Genomic DNA, 18,316 nt, shown 5'->3' with positions numbered 1-18,316 from the left:
CGGATTTTAAGACAGCTACCATGAAGCCTCTCCTTAAAAAACCCACCCTAGACGCTACTGACATCCAAAGCTACAGACCTGTATCTCTTCTTTCATTCCTCTCTAAAACCCTGGAACGTGCCGCCTACAACCAACTGTCATCCTCTCGCTGAACAACCTCCTAGACCCTAATCAATCAGGATTCAGGACTGCTCACTCCACTGAGACGGCCCTCCTCACAGTGACCGAGTCCCTGCGAGACGCCAGAGCCTCGTCCCACTCCTCCGTTCTCGTTCTCCTCGACCTATCTGCTGCATTCGACACAGTCAACCACCAAATCCTCCTCTCCACTCTGGCTGAACTTGGCATAACTGACTTTGCTCTCGCCTGGTTTACATCATACCTGACAAATCGCATTTTTCAGGTCACATGGAATGGCTCTATGTCCAAACCCTGTTCTCTGGACACGGGTGTCCCTCAAGGCTCAGTATTAGGACCGCTTCTGTTCTCACTATACACCAGATCACTAGGTTCTGTTATCACATCGCATGGATTCTCCTACCATTGCTACGCAGATGACACCCAGCTGTTCCTCTCTTTTCCCCCGTCCTCTGACACTCGCATTGCAACTCGTATCTCGGACTGTCTGGCTGACATCTCTGTCTGGACAACTGCACATCACCTCAAGCTTAACCTGAATAAAACCGAACTCCTCTTCATCCCAGGGAAAGACTGCCCTCGCATGGACCTGTCGGTCACTGTCGAGGGCATCACAGTATTGCCGTCGTCAACTGCGAGGAACCTGGGTGTAATCCTCGATGACCAACTATCCTGCACCCCCAACATCACTGCTGTGGCCCGATCCTGCAGATTTGCCCTCTACAACATCCGCAGGATTCGGACCTTCCTCACAAAGGATGCAACGCAACTCTTGGTCCAAGCACTGGTCATCTCCCGCCTTGACTACTGCAACTCTCTCCTGGCCGGACTCCCGGCCTCTGCGATTAAACTATTGCAGCGTATCCAGAACGCTGCAGCACGCCTTATCTTCAATCTACCTAAATTCTCCCATGTGACCCCCCTCCTCCGTGACCTCCACTGGCTCCCTGTTGCAGCACGCATCCAATTCAAGATGATGACACTGGTCTTCAGGGCCATCAATGGAACGGCACCCATCTACCTTCAAACACTGGTCAAACCTCATGCCCCGAAGCGAGCACTTCGCTCCTCTACTTCAGCTGGCGGGCTGGTACCACCATCGCTGAAATCAAACAAATGTTGCTCAGCAAAGTCCAGACTCTTCTCTGTTCTGGCGCCTCAGTGGTGGAACGAACTCCCGACTAATGTCAGGACAGCTGAGTCATTTGCCATTTTCCGAAAAAGGCTCAAGACTCACCTGTTCAGACTTCACCTCGACTAGCATGACCCACTAACACCCCCCCCCCCCCCCCCCCCCCAAAAAAACAAAACAAAAAAACCTTACCTATAGCACTCTGATCGTAGCACTGTTGCTCTTGAAGTACTAGTTTACTCAGATGAGGACCTAACACTTGTTCTATTTTTAGCTCTTACCTCCTTATCGGCAATTATTCGTTGTGGTTTCCTTGTTTCCTTCTTTTGACAAATGTACTTATTGTAAGTCGCTTTGGACAAAAGCGTCTGCTAAATGACCTAAATGTAAATGTTTATGTAAACAGCCTGAGAGACATATCCAGTAGTGCACCCACACATTCTTTGATTACAATGAGAAGGCCTATTAAGCCCATTCTCACATAATTGGATTTCTATTGAGTGGTGCTCTCAACTGTAGCTCAGGAAGTAGAGCCATCCACCAATCAGAAGTTGTGAGTGTAATGCTGCTCGTGTTGTGAAAGCACTGAGTGGTGGCTAACAATTGAAAAGTGCAACATAATAGCAGCCATTTACCATTTTAGATGCCTCACCAGCTCTTAAACTCTGTATGTGTGCTGTTTGGAACTAGGCAGGTAACAAAATGTTGTTGAACTAAAAGGTTGTCAAAATGAGCTGAAAGGCACAAAGAGAGGATGGTCACAGAGTGATCCATCCATCGTCTATTGCTATTGCTATTGTGGGGGGGATCCCAGCTGACACTGGGCGAAGGCAGGGTACACCCTGAACAGGACGCCAGTCTATCACAGGGCTGACATGTAGAGACAACCATTCAAACCTAACGGACATCAATTAACCTATCCCCATCCTGCATGTCTTTTTTTTTTTTTTTTGACTGTGGGAGGAAGCTGGAGAACCCGGAGAGAACCCACGCTCACACGGGGAGAACATGCAAACTCCACACAGAAGGAACCAAACCCGGGAATCCACTATTGTGCAGCCCCACAGAGCGATCACAAAATCCAAATAAAATATTGATTGAGCCTTAGATGTTCAAGCATTTCATGCTCTGGAAGACTGGATGAGAGCATCCGTTGGACTGCACCAACTAACTTTTTAGAGCAGGCAGAGAAGATGGATACATGTAAAGGGGGGGGGGGGGGGGGGGGGGATAAGATGAGCCAATAAACTCAAATGTCAAATGTCAGCCCTGTGCCTTGGAGCAACACATGCATAAACTGACAACATCATGTGGACTTGCACCGCCGTTGATTACTTTGAAGATTTAAAACGTAGGCTGTAGAGTGTGTGTGTGTGTGTGTGTGTGTGTGTGTGTGTGTGTGTGTGTGTGTGTGTGTGTGTGGTATTTTACTGGAAACATGGCAGCTGTTTAATCTCACACCAATTGATCAATAGCGATGCTCTTAAATTCATCGATTCTCTGACATGGCGCTTTTATGGTAAACTGTCGCGTTGTGAGCTCTGCAAATCAGCTGCAGCTTGTTTCAGTCGAGCCTGGATTTCCCTTTTCTGCAGTCCCAGATAAGCCGCCCCCCCACCCCTCGCTCTCTCTCTCTCTCTCCCCCCCCCCCCCCCCCTCTCTCTCTCTCTCTCTCTCTCTCTCTCTCGCTCTCTCTCTCTCTCTCTCTCTCTCTCTCTCTCTCGCTCTCTCTCTCTCTCCCAGTCTGTCTCACGCTCTGTGCGCGCTGCACCTGTGCTGCTGCTGCTAGTCTGTGCGTCAGTCCGACCTTCCTCTCCGTCGGACCTCGCGCAGACAGAGTCGACCTCGCGAAGCGGCTACAGGTTCTCTCCTTCTGGTGCCGCTCCATCCGCGTGATTCCCGCACGCGTCTATCACGCAACAGCACGCGAACAAACTTTTTTTTTTCTACTCCACGCAGAGGTTTCCAATTTGGACAATCAGCCAAGTATATCACTGCAGCACCCCGCGATCTCCACACAAACTTCAAGAGCGACCATGCACGTTTATGTGGCGCTGATGCTCGCTTATGGAGTGTCGGGTAAGTCGGGTACAACTTCTCTCTTTTCACCAAGTCGTTGACGCTTCAATATTTGCATTGTTTTTTTTAAGCTATAGATGCTGGCAAATCAAATCGGCTCTAAATGCTCACAATTAATAAGACAAAAAACTTTATCTGAAATCGGTGTCTGTGTGAAAGGGACAATACATAACGAACGTGATATGCCTGGATATATTTTAATTATCTGGATGTGATTGGAAGCAATCCCCGTTGGGGTATACTTGGTTATTCTGTCAGGATTGTAGTGGTAAAATCAGAGGTGGTATGAATTCTGGGATCAGATGGACCAGATGCAGTAAGGCAGACCTGGATATATCGCGTGGCGGAGGCCTATATTTTGTACCTGACTACCTGCAGTCTGGTACCCAATGTTTTTATCCTATGCATGTGTGCTATGTGTGACCATTAGACTGTACCAAGGACATCACTGAGTGCTCTCTCATGCCTTCACACAGTCACTACATCCAATTCTGTTATTAAAAGTAATGTTGAAGAAGATTCCAGAATTAATACATTTATTGATTACGTGTTTATTTAATCAAAAATAACACAGCTCAACACATATCAGCAGGTCTACATATGCCAGAAAACAAAAAGGTCAGAGCAGATGCCTATACTATGAAGTTCAAGCTTAAGTAACCCTAACAAAGGCAATCGGAGAAAAGCGGTCACACGAAGCTGGTTATCAACTTGTTAAGTCAACCCAGGGTTTCCCTTTCCAGCTATGAGCACGTGCACATGAAAGAGGTGGCGTTTGCAGCATTTGACCAATCACAAACATGGATCAGTCTACGGGCAGCGTATTATACGTACGTAGAAATACTAAGAAGTTAAACGTATAATGCAGGCAAAAAGCAACAGTTTCATCTGCCAAATGCAGGAAGGACAGCTGGCAAAAACTCGCCGACTGTGTGAATGCGTAAGTCGCATTAATAGTGTTAGTAGCAAAGTCAGCAAAGTCCAGACTCTTGCATATGAAAAAATGTTCTTGTTCTTCTATGTTCTATAGCACTTTGATCACAGCACTGTTGTTCTTAAGGTATGTTTGCTGAACAGCTACTACTTTACTCAGACGAGGACCTAACACTTGTTTCTATTTTTTAGCTCTTACTTTATCGGCAATGATATGTTGTGGTTTCTTCGTTTCTTTCTTTTGATAAATGTACTTATTGTAAGTTGCTTTGGACAAAAGCGTCTACTAAATGCCCTAAATGTAAATGAAATGTAATAGTTGTATAATATGACTGCACATCTGATTGATTAAATGAATGTGTTAAGTGCGATGATAGCTCAGAGGTAGAGTTACCGCCTCATGTACCTCCCTGCAGGATAGCTCTGCAGCGTAAGTTACCATGGCGATGTACCCGGTCAGAAGTGAACCAGCGACGTAGGACGGAAACCTCGCTAAGCCCAAATCCTGCTTCGTAGTACAGGCCTCTGTTTAGAAAAACAAAACAAACTAAATCAATGGCACCTCTCTGGCAACCACAAATTTCATTACATTACAGAAAAATGCTAAATTTTAAGCGTTCCTCCTCTCTTTGTTCCTCTTCTCTCTGTTTTTCTACATCTGCACTTCATTCTCTGTCCCTCTTTCTTTTCCTCCTCCCTCCTTTTCTCCACTGTCTGGTGTGCCTCTTTCTTTATTTCCTCTTACTATCCCGCTCTCTCTTTCTCCTCCCTCTCTTTGACCTCCTGTCCCAAATATTTGTATTGGAGAAGTATGTCTTGTGTACACCTGATAGGCAGCGCTTTATTTCTGGCTAATCGACCCCATTGCTAAAAGAGCTACAAAAGCATGTCTGAATGTAATGAAGTGCTGCAGCCCAGCTCCACGTCGACACGTTTCGGGTTGGAGAAGCATCTTAAGAAGGGGAGGGGCGGGGGGAAGGGAGCTCCCCCTTTTAAACAATCTGTTTGTTCTTTATTTCCCCACGAAGTGATGACATGCACCAACATAATCCACACCTGCTTGTTGTGACTTTATATCCAAGATTGCATTGTAAAAGAAAAATAAGCTTTGTTCCACACTGTACAGCCACGCATTAAACGTGACTCGCTTGCAAAGAGCTGTGTACAATAGTGGTAACGTTATTGTCACTGACTGAATGTGTCATCTCATACGAACCAAATCCACATTAAATAAGGCGAAGTATTGCTCTTTGTAATTCCTTTGTAATCGAAGCCTTGTGTTTGTGTCTGTAGGAGGTGAGACACTGATTCACAAATCGCCTAATATCAATTGTAACAGTCCATTCTACAAACCGCCCCAACGTGTATCGAGCCACTGATCAATAGAGACAACCTGCCGCTTCCTGATAGCTGCCACAGGCAGTGTTGGTGACAGACATGTACCATAACGCAGCGGGAAAATGTATTTAGGAAGACGTAAACGGCATGTAAACGTGGATACATTTACAAGTGCGTAGACGACACGTGCGTTTAGCCTCCACTACAGCCCTTGGTTACAGACAGTGTGGACTTAAACAACAATCTTTGGGGTTTTATGCCCTCTGCATTGTCTGTGAGGTTGCGGTAGTGCTGTGGATAGGTGATTCATTGCTTCATGAAGCATTCATAAGAGCATGAGCACTACATCCATCACCGTGTAACAGGAAATGTGGACTCGCGGCCCGGGGGCCAATTGCGGCCCCCTGAACGATATTTTGCGGCCCCCCTACCTGTAATCAAAGCCTCCACGTTTTTTTCTTCACTTTATGTGCGTGAGTCCTTGCCCTGTGCATTTTGTATTTTTTAATACTTGTGGGCTACCATAGCTCAGGCTTGTGACAACACAAATTAGCAACGTTGGTCACTTTTACCCAGTGTTTCCCCTACCATTGTACAGGCCAAGGAGACCTGCCGCCAGGCCAAAAAAAAAATCAATACGCCAAAAATAAGCCACCTATCAATTCATTCATAAATCAATAATCATTTACATTAGGAGCGCCTCCGCGCAGCACAGTAGACTTGCTCCGCAAGACGCGCGGCCGCAACAATCCTCGCCGCGCGCTCCCGCTACGTTCTTCTTCGCGTACTTTATGCGCTTGATGTTGTTCTGATGCCGTTCCGCCTCGTTGAACCACCACAATGTCGCTTTCTACTTTGAAAACACGGAAAGTTGACACTGTATTTTGATAAGCTGTTGCACTCTTCAGACTCGTGGTGTGAGCGGAACCGGACCGCTACCGGAACCGGACCGGTGCATTTATAAGAAAAATGCCGCTGTGTCTCCGTCCAAAATCCGCTTTCCTCGCGCTGCCTGCTCGCACAGATCCGCTCGTGCGCACATTCGCTGATGCAGGTCGAGTGTTGTCGAGAAATATATGCAGAGACGGCACTCCTTAAAAACAACATCAAGCCATAGGCAGCCTAATAAAATAAGGATTGTTTTTTGATAAACTGTGGAACTCTGAGTTAACCTATTTCTACCTGAATTTCTATGAACTATTAGGCTGTTGAGTAAACCTATAACTTATATTTTACTTGATAAAATAAGACAATATATGCACTCATATGTCGTTATAATGTTTTATAACGTATAAAAGTATCTGTAGCTATTAATGTGATGCTCCTCATTTTCCAGCCATATTTTTCCGGCCCCTAATTTTGGATCATTTCCATCAACCGGCACCTTAATAAGTCACTCTCTCCTTTAATCCTTGAAAACCTTGAATACACTCTGGTTGAACAAAAATGTTGAATGCAAATATAATAATTGCAGAATTGCAGACTGCTTGCTGTGCCACCTGACTTAATCCAACTGCACCAATACACCATCCCACGCGTCTTGTCTGTTTAGGGTTTTTTCGGTGGGCCTGAAAAAAATTCTAGGGGAAACACTGCTTTTACCCTAATTTCCGGACTATTGAGCGCACCTGAATATAAGCCGCACCTACTGACATTGGTCCACTGTGACCTGTTCGGTAATTTCATTGGTCTGATGTGACGAGGCTAAATGTTTTTGCAGCATGAAGCTCCTTAGCCCGTAAAAATCCATGAATTAGCCGCATCATTGTTTAAGCTGGAGTGTTCAAAGCGTGTGAAAAAAGTAGCGGCATATAGTCTGGAAATTACAGTAATGTGTTTTGGGACTGTCTAGGCCTGTCACGATAACACATTTTGCTGGCCGATTAATTGTCCCAGAAATGATTGCGATAAGCGATAATATAGCCGTTGTAATACCATTTTCAACGGATATCATGATAATGGCATAATAATGCAAGTACACGAAGATCAAAGATCAAAACGTTTATTTCTAAAGAATATTTAACATGAGAACTGGAAAACATTTTAAATATCCAAAATAAATAAACAAAATGACCAAAAACAATAAATAAATGGACTCTGTCTATTTTAACAAAAAATGCACTTGAATAAAAACACACAACCGAAACAATAAATAATTGGATGTTAACTAAATTGCATTACAAAAAATATAAAACATTAGGCTCAGACATAAAGAGTGATACATTCCTTAACAGGCAAAACTGCCAGTTAGGACCTTTTGTAAACACCTGCAGAACCAACTATGTTAAAGCGTAACATGCACACAGTGAAGCTGGCAGCAGCCACACGTTACTGACACAGTCTGTGTAGCAGGTAAGAAACCCTGGTGCACCCTGCCTACAGACACTGCGCCTCTGTCTCCGTTACACCGTTTGTGACACGTATGTTCTCCCAGGCAATTTGTACTGGCTGTCAAATGTTTGCAGCATTTGTCAAAATGCCGTCTTTTCAACGATACTAAAGGGATCTCTTTAGCAATCAAGCGATCTACACAGTCTGTGAGTGCGCACCATTTTGCACTGTCCTGTTTGTACACTGAACACCAGCGTGATTGTGGACTGTCGGGAAGACAGGGATGTCCCATCTGTAGTATTTTTTTCCCCCCAGCTGGGAAAACTGCATTGGATGGTTATGCTTTAGGTGGAGATGCAGGTTTGTTGTATTGCCACGTTTAGTTGCTATTGTTTTCGAACAAATGCAACATACCGGCTCATTCAGGTTGAGTGATTCACCGTGGTCATTCTGTTTGTCACGGGGCTCCGATGCTGCACTCTGGGCTGAGGGCTCTCATGCTGCGCTCTACACCAGAGGGCCACCTCCCCACACAGAGACTGTGTGCTGACAGGTAACTAACACGACACGTGACGAGGGTTAGAGGGTGATGCACCGGAGTGAAAAATGAAAATTATCGCGGCTGGCAAAGTTACAGAGCTCATTAAAAGTTATCATGCGATTAATCCATTTATTGCTTATTGCGACAGGCCTAGGACTGTCACAGTGTGGAGGGAAAATATATCTTGTCACCCAGTGCAAATATATATTTTTTTGTCACCCAGCCCCAGTTATGTCTTTTTCAAAACTTGCCGTGAAGAGAAAGGTTGGCGATGAGCAGACAATTTAGTAAAGATTGAGAAGATTGGATCGTTGTACTTTTTTTTGAATATTTGAACCCCTTTTTTGGGGAATACTTGATGCAGCACAGCCTCACCCAGACTCTACCGCCAGCGGCCCACAGATAAGTTGAGTTTGAGACCCCTGTTCTAGAGCGTGTCCTGCGGGTTACAGGTCTGTGTGGAGGACAGCAATGGCAGCAATTCTCTGGGTCAGAGAGCCTCATCAAGAGACTATTAGGTCAACATATTGCTTTTTGTTCCAAAGGTGGACCCTTTCTCAATTTCTTTTTTTTCACACGAGTGACGCAAGCAATGCAGCGGAGCGGACCCACAATTCATTTCAGCATAAAGTGACACAAGCCATGGCAAAGTCAATGAGGTCCGTCAATGGAAAGGTACAGTCTGAACGCGCCCTCAGGTTTCATGCACTCACAGTGCACATAGCTATCGCCAGATAAGTGACAGCTTTTCCGGCTCATGCTTTTCTATAGCCAGTGTAGCACGAAAGCAGAGCTGGTTCATAGCCAGTTAGACCCCCTTCAAGTAACATCTCTCTAGGATTTAAAGATAGGAGATGCTTAGCCCCCAGGAGAAGCATACAACATCTTTGCGCTTGCATCTTTTCAGTACTGTATTAGAACAACAACCAGTGAAGAAGTCAAGCTAGTAAACAGACATTTTCTTCTTTCATCCTCTTCTGTTGAACAAGAGTTACTGTAATGTTAACTTTTAGACACTTTAAAGCTGCATGCTCAGAACAGGCCCTGATTATATAAATGTGTCTTAAAGTGATACCATACCTAATTCCTCTCTCCATTAGATAAGCTGCAGGTCTAAAGACTGTCATTTAATTCCACCAATTACTGTCCTGTAGATTGATTGATTTAATTAGTGATTTTGCTCAATAATTTTTCTGTCATAAAGTAAACAATTTGCTGGAATAAATACAGAATAATTTATTCCAGCAAAATGAGGATACAATGTCTGTATAAAAAAAAAAAAAAAAAAAAAAAAAATTCCAAAACAAAAAGACAAATAATCTTTACAGAAATGCTTTCTAAAGTATATTCTTTCTTCAGACTGATGCTATAATCCTAAAACTCTATGCATACCCTTTCATCAGTATGAGATTATTCTGAAAATAAAGACGTAAAACTGAAATCCAAGTTACCGACCCTGAACAGTAGAAACAGTCACAGTTGATGGATGGATGGATGGATGGATGGATGGATAACGAGTTGTCTAAAAATGGTGAATATTTATGGCCGATCATCACGGTAATAAAGGCCAAGAAATCTTTCCGACAAGGACAATGAAGTTTACTTGAAAAGTTTGTTTTGTTTGTCTTCCCATGAGGTTTTTATTTTTCATTATGAATACAGATGAGTAGACATTTCCTCTTACAAATGCACGCTATCTAGATGCATGTCGACAGCTGCTGCCAGCTGTTGTCTTTGCAGTGTGTTTGAGTGCAGCTTTTAACTGAAGATGCAAAACGCTTGATGAGGTGTCGCCAGTGGCCCAACAGCCGGGTGTCTACTTAGTGTGTCAGGGCCCCTAAACCAAGCAAATATAAACTTTCAAGTTTCACCGTTAATTTCAAATAAAAAAAGGACACTTTTTCGGAATCTTTCCGTTTGTCTGTCTCTGTCTGAATATTGGGATTTGAACTGCAGTGCTTCAAAACTCAAAAAATACAGAAAATGTGATAGGAATATACTGCACATTTATTCATGTGGGCTCTACTGCCCCTGTAGCAGATTTTTGATTCGTGACATGATGCTAAGTTAACTGTCATTTGCTGCTCAGTGATCCAAGATATCCTTTTTCAGTTCTAGCCTTATAGCTTCATGAACCTTTTCTGTGGTTGAATTGAAAGTCTCTAGTCGCTCACCAGTGCATGTACTTTCTGAAGAAGTTATACTGTTGACCGGCAAGCTTTATTAAAGGGATAGTTCGGAATTTTGGACATAAGGCCTATTTTCCAAGTCAGCCGGTGTATTCGAGACGACTGGAGACGTTTTCAAGACATTTCATTCAGTTCTTCTAGTTGCCGAGTTCGCTTGTGCTATGGCTAGCGCAAGTCAATCGTTCTAGTTAGACAGGCATTAAAAACATTCTTGCCCACTCCACAGTGCACCCGAGGCAAATCAATTAAAACACTAGACTGTCGATGTACATATCTGCGTTGATAGAATAATATTTTACAATAATATATTTGAAACAAAACTCGCATCGCATGAATCATCCATTTTTTGAGGGACTAGTTTCTCAGCAGCAGCGGAATTATACTTTGCTCCGTCGGACTCAAAACTCTAAGACGCGCAGCCCGAAATACTGCCCGTAAATAGGCAATCGAACCGGGCCAAACTGTCGGCACTTATACCCCCAAGGCTGTCTGAAAAGCCCTTGGAACTCACTCAAACACCGGGCAGTCCACGGCCACGCGAAACAACAATTACGCACCGCGAACCCGGACCACTGCTCCCTCTGGAGAACCGTAAACCCTCGGACGCGTTGCAGGGGATTCCCTCCTGGCACCACCAGTCTCCGTTTGTTCAGTCCCGGTTCTCAGCTCCAGCGGGGGCTATCTCGGTCTCCACAGACGCTCGTTCACGTTCTGCACTTTGAGCATCCCTCTCACGCAATTCTTCCTCTGTATATTCAGGCTCGTACAGGTACGGTTGGGTTTGGGTGGGAAAAAAACTCCTCATCGTAGTCTTCAAAAGTTTCACTATATTCTCCAAAAGTGGCGATTTCTGTGAGATTGAAGAAACTAGCACTGCAGGCTACTCTGCGTCTGTAGCAATGGCAGCAGGTAAACAAACTATTATAGAACCGGTAACTTATAAGTGCTAGGTGATATCAGTCCGCCGCTGCCATAGCCTACTAGGAAGTATGACACGCTGCTGCTGCTGCTGAGACATAAATCCTTAAAAATGCAAGGTTGGTTTTATTTCAAACATTCTATCAACACAGATATATACGTCGATAGTCTGCCGTTGCAATGGATTTGCCTCGGGTGCACTGTGGAGTGGGCAAGACTGCTTTTAATGCCTGTCTAACTAGAACCATTGACTTGCCATAGCCATAGCACAAGCGAACTCGGCCACTAGAATAACTGAATGAAATTTCTTGAAAATGTCTCCAGACGTCTCGAACACACCGGCTGACTTGGAAAATAGGTCTTATGTCCAAAATTCCGAACTATCCCTTTAATGGGAAATTTGTGATCCACAGTGATGGATGTGATTCACAGTTGTTAATTCATGGGCTTCTCATTTCTACAGATTTTTTATGTTGAAATATTTTATAATAGCTGTTGGCTATTGCTATTTTTTTCCACTAATCATATAAATATCAACTGTTTCCTTGTGCTTTTGTATTATGTCATCCCAGAAATGACTTGGACCAAAATAATTTGGCTTTGTGAGGATGTCTGGTTCGAAAAAAAAAAAACAGTTTACACTGGGGAATGGGGAATTTGTTTGGTATTTCTTTTAGAAAATGGATAACATGCTTTCCATATGGCTTGGAAACAGAGTTGCCATGGTGATTCATTAATACTCTCACTCGCAGAAGGAGAGTTTACGGTCTAGTGGCAACAGTTGAGTGTAACCTTGTCATTGTACGTAAGATTAATTTCTAAAGCAAAGCTATTTTAATACATATAAAAAAAACATAACCTTCAACATGTCACTCTCTTTTATAGTTACTTTTCCTCGGGTAGTGATTTGTTAGAATGTCTTTCAACAAGAGGGTATACAATTCTTAGCTTAACATTTATATTCACATTCTTAGGGGAAAATTAATTTACGACAAGGTGAATCCTAGTATATGGCTGAACTGTGTGTGGTCAATGTACTCAACCACAGATAAGATAAACTTCAAAACATCCGTATAACCTGCAGCCTGTTGGTCAGTCACGAGGGTGTTGTTATTGTGTTAGCAGCACCGCTGTGTTGTTAGCAGCACCACTGTGCGTCATACTGTGATATTGCCTTGTTAATAGTCTGCAATTTGCGAATAGCCTACTGGTTTCATACTTAAAGTGATGGTTCGGAGTGAAATGGACCCTAGGTAATTTCCACCAAGACATCCAGCCAAACACCCCCTCGGAAGCATTTTTAGCGATGGTCAGCAGTGGTCAAGATAGGGCGATCAGCCGAACGGCTTCGTAATAGCACGATGGTACTTACAGTATATGTCGTAAATTTCCCCACTAATAATGCATGGAATGTTACCAAACTTCTGCAGTAGTACACAGTAGTACACATAGGGTCTGTACTCACAAAACGAGGCATTTTAAAGTTTGTAAGTACATCAGGAGTTTATTTAAAAAGAACACTTGCCTGATAGCTTCTACTGCTAAAGCTACGCTGTTTGCGTAGACGGCACTCGTGTTTACACAGCTTCTTCTTCGTTGGTGTTTAATGGCAGTCGGCGTATACCCAGCTGTTTCCGTGACGCAAGTTTCATGCGAGAGTATGAAAAGATTTCGCTTAATTTTTCTTTTTATGAATGCTTATATTATCAGGTCGACAAGCATTTATAAAAAATCGGCGAAACTTTTTCATACGCTGGCGTGAAACTCGTGTCACAGAAACAGCTGGGTATACGCCGACTGCCATTAAACACCAAAAAAGAAGAAGCTGTGTAAACACGGGTTCCGTCTACGCAAACAGCGTAGCTTAAGCAGTAGAAGCTATCAGGCAAGTTTTCTTTTTAAATAAACTCCTGATGTACTTACAAACTTTAAAATGCCTCGTTTTGTGAGTACAGACCCTATGTGTACTACTGCAGAAGTTTGGTAACATTCCATGCATTATTAGTGGGGAAATTTACGACATATACTGTAAGTACCATAACGCTATTACGAAGCCGTTCGGCTGATCGCCCTATCTTGACCACTGCGGACCATCGCTAAAAATGGTTCCGAGGGGGTGTTTGGCTGGATGTCTTGGTGGAAATTACCTAGGGTCCATTTCACTCCGAACCATCACTTTAAAGTGTTGGATATAGTAATAAATATCAAACAGCGTTGTGGTGACTAAAATCATGTTGGTAAGGAGTTTTAGGTGCAGCCAGTGGCTGAGTGTTGGCTAATACTATTAAAGATGCTCAACTAGGGCTGAACAATATGGACAAAATTTCATATCTCGATATTCATGCCATTTATCTCGATATCTATACGATACGAATATGACTACGGTTCGGTGAAAACCAAATATTTTGAAATAAGGTTTGTGGTTGGCTGGCCATAGTGGTGCATTCATGGGCAATCGTAACAATGAAGTTTATTGTGACTGCCAGAGCTGTACATGCAGGGCAAGCGCGGGGGAAATCTATATCGTTTATATCGTTGCTTTTTCGATATTAATATCTTGAATGTTCATATCTAGATATAGATACGATAACGATATATCGTTCAGCCCTAATATCAACCATGACGATATCACAGTGAACAGCCCAGTTATCTCCAACAACGAGCCAAATAATCACGTAAATGTATTGATGAAGTTTGTGATGCTTCAATTAGAGTTTTGGGGCCCTAGTTTCGTGGCACAGTGCAGGGTGGCGCAGGGTGGTGGAGCCGGCGCAATGCAAGTTTCGACCAGCGCAGCCTTGCGCACGGTCAGTTTGCCAGTTTGGTGAGTCGCCTGCGCCGAGATGGGTGTGGCGGTGCAGCAGGGGGAGGCGTCACAGATTCAGCTTGGTGCAGCAGAAGTTTCATGCCGATCTGAATCGGCTGTGTTAATCCCACTCCACGCCTTCACTCCTCCTCGTCTCCCACTCACGCCTTTTCTCCTCCCTCTTTCCCACTTGCGGGGGTAGGAGTGACGGGAGGAGTGCGCTGAGCCCCGACTGCACCTAGTGTACGAAACTAGGGCCCTTGCTGTCTATAAGGGGCAGAGGTGGGTAGTAAGAGTAAGAGCAGTTTTAATGCAACTGACTTTTTTCTTTTACTTGAGTATATTTGTGAAGAAGAAACGCAACTTTTACAAAACAAAGGCGTGTGAATTGGGATCGGAAGAGGCAAAACACCCCTGGCCTCACATTGAAACTGTTTGAATCATGGTTGTCGGACCCACAGTATGAGGGAGGGACAAATCCCACTGACTTTTTAAAATCATTACTTTTAATCCCCCCATTTTTAACGCATCTCTCTGTTCACTCTGTAGTTTCACTTTGTTAAGTAACTATAGTAACTATTAACTATCAAGTAACTATTTGGATGACTACTTTTTACTTCTACTTGAGTCATATTATTCTAAAATAACAATACTTTTACTCGAGTAGGGAGAGGGGGGTAAAGTGAGACATTTTTTACATTTGGTCCCCTCTTAGTCAGCTAAAACGATATGAGTAAACACATTTCCAATTCAGGGTGTTTCCTAGCGATGGAAATGATCAGAATGTATTCAGGACGAAGGGCAGAGAAAATTTGATTGTTTTTAAAAAAGTGGTGTGTCTCACTTTACCCCAGTTTAGGGGTAAACTGAGACAGACCAGAGAAATCATGGGGGTAAAGTGAACCAACCTTTTTCCACTCTGAAACTACCATAACAACACTTGTTGTAGCAGTTACAATCCTGACAGCTAGCTTGACAGCTACACATTCCAGAACTAATGTCAGACTAGTAACAGAATCATGGGGATTGGTCAATTAGATTATGATGAAGATTTTATCCTGTGGGTAATGGGGGCGGGACTAGATAAGCTTTGGCTTCTCCCGCTTTCCCTTTCGGCCATGTGTATTGTATTATTTGAACAAAGAAGTGTGATGATGACGATTTAATTGACATGCCCGAAATAAACAAATAAATAAATTAAGCACATTTTTTCTGAACACTTGAAAGTAACTTCGAACAAAATCAAATACAACATAATACAATTCAAAATGTTTTAATTAACATTCAAAGGACAGATAGAACCGGTCTGGGGGTCAGAACACAGGACCCTTAGGCTACGTTCACACCGCAGTTACAAGTGACCTGAATCTGATTTTTTCGCTCATATGTGACCCATATCTGATTTGCTTTTGACAATGTGAACAGCACAAGTCGCATTGAATCTGACATTTTCTAATCAGATTCAGGCCACATTTAAATGTGGTACTGAATCGGATACGTATCGGATTTTTTTGAATGCGACCGCAGTCTGAACAGCCAGGTCGCATTTAATGCGACTTTGACATCATTCTGACCCGCGCTGCACTGTTTTGTAAATGAATGACAAATAAAGTTGATTGAAAAGCGGGCGGGAGCCAAAACATAGAGCCATCATTAAAATGTGAATTTTCTTTCTCCTCTTCCTCCTTCGTGCAATCACCCGCTCACAAATTTGCCGGCTGCCGCCACACACTGTTTTTAGCATGAAGCCATACAGTCCCACGTTACCGGTTGCCGTTGCCATGTTCGCTTCCGTAAACACCGCTGTGGCGTGATGTCATCAATGATCAACTGCGCATGCGGGTCACTTCAGGAGCAGGAATCCGTAGACAGGCCGCATTTAAAGAGGTAATGTGAACAGCCAAACAAAAAATCGGATTTGAGCCATAAATCGGAATTGTGCATTAAGACCTGCGGTGTGAACGTAGCCTTAGAGACCGCTAGTGTCTGGGCGTCAGAGCAGAGGAAGGAATCAGAACCAGCTCGAATGTAATAGGAATCTGCCAAACCAATCTTCACCTAGAGTAGACAATTCATTAATATAAGAATTAGCTTTGTGGCAAGATCAGTTGGCCTTAGTCAACCTACAGAATCATGTGATCTCTTGCATACCCTAGCCTACCTGTAGACTGTGCCTTTGTCCAATTGGCAGGGACAGGGATATTGTTTTTCTCTGCGTATTCAAATGCCAGTTGACGGTACTTAACTGGTGGAAGGCCATGGAACTGTTAAGCTAGTTGTCTTGAATCTTTGACAAGTACCTCCTCCATCTCATCTATTCTCTTTGCCTCAGCTAATGCACCCCAGGCTACTGATTTTACTTCCCCTTTCTCTTTTTTTTCTTTATGAATCGTAGGAGGCTTGCAGCTGCTCTGATGGACTTCTTTCCTTCCTTGACCTCAGAGGCTGCACTCTCCATCTCTTCAAGGGGTGTTTTGCCCCAGGTTGTCTTCCTGGTGTATTTCCTTGGCACGATGGCTTTTCTACAATGTTTATGACATTAAAAATAAAACATATGTAATGTAATATTACATTAAAATATAAGACTAAACTTTAATTGTGTCTCATGAGACACTGTCTCACTTTACCCCGCAGCATTTGTCTCACTTTACCCCACCAACACCATTTTAGAAAAAACAACCTCTTTTAGCAATTAAGACTAATGTTAGCTAGAATCATCATATGGTTTATGTTGGTAGTTCATCAACATGTATGACATAAGTTGTTCTACCTGAATCAATTTGCTTTGGCACAACAGTTGATTGAGTTGACAGCAAGAAAATGTACTTTTACATGCAAAAAAAATATTTTTCTGAAAAAAAAAACATGCTTACTACAGCACAATGAGGTCCTCTCCTTCATGGCCAATGGGAAATGGGAGAGGCTTGAAAACATAATGGTCACATGACCACAAATGTGTTCCGTTGCCAGATACAAGGGGTGTCTCACATTACCCCGTTCTCCCTACAGTTTTTGTTTCCTCTAGTTAGTTTGTGTAGACGCTGGCTGCAGGCATGCTAACATTATCTTAAACGGTGAACTCTTAAGCATTTAGATCCAGCATATTCTGTGTGCTCTAGACGTGTTGACTTCTCCAGCTGTGCATTTCACATTACAATCACTGCAGCGAGGGATGTCTGTGTGTACGCGTCAAGTCTTGAATGCGACTGTTTCTGCTGCCCTGGCGACTGTGCACACAGCTTCATGTGCAACGCTCTTTGCTGACATACTTCTGCTTCTTGCAGGTTATTTTTGCAAAAAAAATGTTTATAAATCAAACAGCTGCTTTAGGCTGTCATTAGTGGAAGTTCAGTATTAGCCCAACTAATTGGCACAGGTTTCGTCTTCATTTAATGATCTGTTTGCTTCGAGGCATGTCATGCTGAGTGTGAATTATGTAGTACATATGCCCCTAAGAGCATCATGCCTTAGGAAAATAGTTATTTTTGATTTAATGGGACCATGAACTCTTTCATTTTACAGGATATTAATTACATCTTCAGTGGAAGGAGCTGTTGATACTCAGAGGTCAACGGCATCAGATATTTGAAGTCAGAAGCCGGTCGTCCATTTGCTCAGCAGGACAATGAATTGTTTGAATAAATAGTGCAAGAGCATTATTTATTTAGTTTGCAAAACACTGGGAGTCAAATTTGACATTATGAAACCAGCAAACACATCTGGCGTTTCAACCGAAGATCTATACATTATAATTAGAAAATGATGCTGAATAAATAAGAGCAAGTATATTCAAATTATCAATATAATTTTATGTAACTCAATAATGTGTCATTAACCAACCAAGCAGGCCAAGCTTTTTGTGACCGCTCCTTGATACCTCCTTGGGTTTGAAAGGCTGGTGTGTAACTCTG

The 18,316-nt window shown here is 43.2% G+C and overlaps 1 protein-coding gene across 1 annotated transcript in view; it reads left to right on the top strand.

Moving 5' to 3' along the window:
• Window positions 1–3,293: 3,293 nt before the first annotated feature.
• rxfp1 (relaxin family peptide receptor 1) overlaps window positions 3,294–18,316 on the top strand; it is a gene marked incomplete at its 3' end in the record, with an annotated part of 84,674 nt that continues 69,651 nt past the window's right edge. Inside the window, exon 1 of the mRNA XM_084009391.1 lies at window positions 3,294–3,349. Within this exon, the coding sequence (XP_083865517.1) occupies window positions 3,307–3,349 (43 nt within the window). The 5' untranslated portion in view covers window positions 3,294–3,306. The remainder of the gene's footprint in view (window positions 3,350–18,316) is intronic.

This window comes from Eutrigla gurnardus (assembly GCF_963514095.1).
Source record: "Eutrigla gurnardus genome assembly, chromosome: 5".
NCBI lineage: Eukaryota > Metazoa > Chordata > Actinopteri > Perciformes > Triglidae > Eutrigla > Eutrigla gurnardus.
This window is presented reverse-complemented; position numbering and strand designations above follow the sequence as displayed.